At 41.5% G+C, this 4,565-nt stretch overlaps 1 protein-coding gene across 1 annotated transcript; it reads right to left on the bottom strand.

Moving 5' to 3' along the window:
• Window positions 1–974: 974 nt before the first annotated feature.
• Window positions 975–4,185, bottom strand: LOC124291847 (probable G-protein coupled receptor B0563.6). Its single transcript, XM_046728918.1, has 2 exons — window positions 4,113–4,185; window positions 975–2,779 (listed from the first exon to the last, which is right to left on the bottom strand). Exon 2 carries the CDS (start codon window positions 2,217–2,219, stop codon window positions 1,158–1,160), a length of 1,062 nt encoding a protein of 353 aa, XP_046584874.1. The 5' UTR covers window positions 2,220–2,779; window positions 4,113–4,185; the 3' UTR covers window positions 975–1,157.
• Between the last annotated feature and the right edge of the window lie 380 nt (window positions 4,186–4,565).

Consider the following 4,565-nt stretch of genomic DNA (forward strand, 5'->3'; position numbering starts at 1 on the left):
TCAATTTGGGATAACAAACTCTAAAACATACTTTTTTAGTTTGGTCAAAGCATACAGATAATACATCTTCAATTTTCATGATATACAAATACACTCAGGCGAATTAAACCGCTAAAAACCGGGGGCCCATTCCTCAAAACGATCGTAGCGCTAAGATGATCGTAACTCCCATACTTTAAAATAGACTTACGACAGTCGTAGCACTGCGATCGCTTTGAGGAACGGGGCCCGTGTCCTCAAAGAAAAGTTGATGGACTATAAGGTCGAATCATTGTTCCTTGTTAGAAGTCATTCAGAATCTTAGACACCTGACCATCCTGTAATTGGTGGATTCTGAACAGGAACGCTAAATCTAAAATTGTGGTAAGAACTGTTGTACCAATTGATGAAAATATGCATTAATGTGGCATTAACTTTAATTTATTTAGGTTGTGATATATTTATTAGATATACATTTTTTGTAGGACAAATTACATTTGACAAGAACAGGGCTTTGTTGATGACATTACTGAGGCATGCCCATCTTCATCTTCAGGCTGTTCAGTCCTTTGGTGAAATCTCATCGAGCGCCCACTTTTCGTGTAATAACTGATCCCGACAAACAAATAAGCTCAGTGTTTTCAAGAGATATTTCATCTTCAAACAGGACGTGGACCACTGAGGAAGTCACGACGATATTGACTCGACTCGATATCTCGAGGGTGATTCTCTGACTCCTGCACGGCAATGTTCTGATCTCACGTATGGAACCCCACTGCTTTGCCTGTAACTGCCATTCAAAGACATCTCCTCCATACGTTCCATCCAGATCTCTTGATCCCAGCATCTGTTTGATGACGAAGCTATTGAGAAAGCCATCAAGATGCACTCAACAACTCCATCTACAACTTATTACATTTGAAGGCTAAAAATCAAAACAGATCACGATCAAAGAAGATAATTTGTCATTGTTACCTTCTTTTTCAGATACAATCCACCGAATGTCAGTCTTCATAGACTTATCTCACATATCATTATCTCATCGTCACACATTACCACAATGTAATGTTTAATGCTAGTCCACAGAAGGGTTAGGGTATGATATTACCGTTAAAGACAATTCAGTCGAACACACTCGACTTCCAACACCGTTTTCCAACTGACACGTACTTCAATCCTTAGTGCAGCACTGAGTCAGCGGAAGTGCTCTTTGTTGTCATGGTGTAAATTGTGGGTCTAGGAACATAGGCTTTCTTACAGAACAATCCCTTGAGCTCATGTCGAAACCTAGAGCCCGTCACCGAGTACAGGATGAAATTGATGGAGTTGTTACAGTACTGAAGCATGTTGACGAGCGACCACAACAGACTTCTCGTAGCCTGTGTCTCGGGCGACAAACCTTCTGAGAAAATGTTTGTGTAGATGGTGTATACACAAAAGGGTGTTGTGCAAATTACATAGGCCGCACTGACCACAACCAGAGTCATTGTCATGGATGTCGTCTTGTTCCTCCTCGCCGTGACGTTTCCACAGTAGCCTTTCACGCTGTTGGCCTTCGTGTCGCTGCTAAAGACTTTCCTGATGATGCAAAAGTTGGAGATGATGAGGATAGTTGACGGAAGGAATGAATAGATACAGAAGTCCACCCAAGGCCACACCGTCGTCTCGAAGTAGTAGTACCCATCTGTAATGCCGTCACATGGAATAAGCAGCGTCTCGTTTCCCTCTTGGAGGTAATAATCGCCAATACCATACAGGTAGTGGGCGTTCAATAGCAGGAACAGGACTAAAATGCCAGCAATGATAGCGTATGCTGCATTCCTGGTACATTTCATCTTAACTGTGTGGGGAAACATCACCGACAGCACCCGCTCCAAAGTCACGGCCACAAGCAGCCATGCCGATGAATGTACAACCACATAAACGATCCAAGTGTGAATCTTGCATCCTGTCTCGGTCATCCAGCGGATATCTAGGTCCAGAAAATACAAGAGCCATTGCCGCAGTAATCCAGTATACAACACGACGACGTCAACAACAGCCAGAACGCGGAGGTACAGCGACGTCGTAGACAACTTCATAGACGTCTGCGACAACACAGCGATGCATAAAATATTACCTATTGAGCCCATGACGATGAGTATAGGTGGAATGTATGTCCATATTGCCACACCCACCTTATACTGTGTGAAATCCTCCAGCTTGAGGACACCGCCTGTCCCGATCGTGCTGTTATTCATCTTGGGTGGTCAGACCTTGAGCATAGAACGGTCAGCGACAAGTGTTCTTTCAACTGTGTGATACTGATGGATAACCCATTAGTCAGCTCAAACAATACCTTATACTATTGTAACACGTATCAGTTAACACAAGTAAGTACGGCTTGAAACTGTTCAATCTCTGCTGGACTGCATTCACTCAGCCTTAACTTGTTGTGTTGTTCACAGCAAACAGGGCTTATATATTCCTCTTTCGGCTGCATTGTTTTCCTGTCCACCAGTGTTCCTTCACCTGCACGGTTTCCGCCAAAAGAGGTAATTACCTCTATTTGTCTGCTCTGTACAGGGTATCATATATAGAAGAGCAGAACGACCAGAGGACAATTACCACCTGCCTAGGGCTGAAAGGATGTGTCCATGGACGTAAAGAAAGCGTTGTGTCACACGGCTCTCGCCAGACTTACTTTCTTATAGCACCCTGCTTTCTTGTGTGGTCACCTACTGTGATAATCTCCTGTGGCTTTTCTGAACATTTCTGCCTTTGAACATGTTTTACTGTCTCTGTAAATCGCTTGTTCAGTCTGAAACGATAGTAAAATGGCGTACGTGATTCTCAGGTGTGCATGGCTTTACAAAAATGAGGGGAATCGCCCACAAACAAATACGCACCTTTCAGGGAAAAGGCAATTCAACTTTGATGCCATGAATACGTGAACACAAAATTTATGTGCATAAAGATTTACAAGGATAAATGAATAGTTAACAGTAAAATCATCATCCAAGGAAAAGCACATCGTCTAACAACACAGGTGGCTTAGTAACGTTATACAACAGGAATACTATTGTAGGATTAAGAGTCATGCAATATCTTATCCGTCCATTGTGACGGTGTAGTTGAGGATGGTTGACCGACGCCCCGCGGCGCATGTATTGTACATGTACTGGACATGTGGAGACTTACACCGATCTATTAACTGGCAATGAAGTTAGTGTCTATCAGTGAAATCACTATATAGAACGTCATACTAGTGCATTTGGATGTTTTGTATTGAACGAGAAGATGTTTCGAGTTCAATACAAAACATCCAAATGCACTAGTATGACGTTCTATATTTATTATATACCCTCTTATCTTGCATTAATCTGTTACTTAATAAAACAAATCAGTAGAACCGGCAGGGATTCAATACGGAATCTGGGGTGCAATACAGAATTTGACCACGTCATCCGTATTGCACCCCTGTATAACTATCCTAAATTTACATGGGTATATAATGAAGTTCCATATTTTGATTATCACGGCTCCATTCAATAATGTTGCAGCTCTTAGATTTAACAGAAGTCCAACAGTTATGGTACCCTAGCCTTGTATTAATCACTGGAGGAACTGTAAACAAACGTTATTCTTAAATACATGATGGCAGTCGACTGAATGGACTGGAGAATATGGACTCCCGATCCCCATCATAGTGTGTTGTCGATACCTAAAAGTGTGAGCTAAGCGAAGCTTTATCTTCAGTAAAACGTTTACACAAAGTTTGATCGGTATGTGACAGTATTACCACGAAGTACGATTACTTACATATTAGAGGGTGTAGTTAGAAAAGTCTCGTTAAACCCTGTATTAAATCTTAACAAATAATGTCGAATACATGTAGGATGTGAGGACATCTGCGGTATAAACTCCTTTCATACATCATTGTTTTCTAAATAGATGCATGCTATCAGAGACCATATCTATTATATGGTCTCTGATGCTATGTATTTACTTGTACTACACATGACTAATAAACATAAATGCTAATTCACACTAAAGTGTAAACACTTAATGACAATTTAAATGAGCTACACGTCTCCAAGTTATGAGAGATCTCAACTACTTCAACGAAAAAGTCTCGTTATATACGGGCTTACCTCCAAACCTGCCTGGGCTGTTGTCACCGAGTGCCGCCCCAACAGTCCTGAATACCCTCTCTGTCAATTCTCCCTCCAGCCCAAGCTGTGACGCCCGACAATTGACCAATCGGAACTCCTCTCTCCCAACTCCCAACAGGTTGCCGTTACACTGCCTACTGATTTTATCGAAAACATACTGCACTTTACTCATTTGCGTTTCAACGTCAATCGTCAATCTATTTGTTGTCCCATTCCGTCTGACTTCCGGTAATAGTAAATGAGTGTATCCCTTTATCGTTTTACTGATCTGTATTGAAACTATTGAATGTTTTAAGTACATATGGCAATAAAACCAACCAGAAAGCATTACCTCGTGTACGATACTATACTCATTAAAAGATAATCGCGATGAAAGCTGATATTTGGGCAGATGGAACATCCATATTTAGTATAATTATGTACCAGTGATAC

This window comes from Haliotis rubra, unplaced genomic scaffold (assembly GCF_003918875.1).
Source record: "Haliotis rubra isolate DU_JTF1 unplaced genomic scaffold, ASM391887v1 Scf50, whole genome shotgun sequence".
NCBI classification, from domain to species: Eukaryota; Metazoa; Mollusca; class Gastropoda; order Lepetellida; family Haliotidae; genus Haliotis; species Haliotis rubra.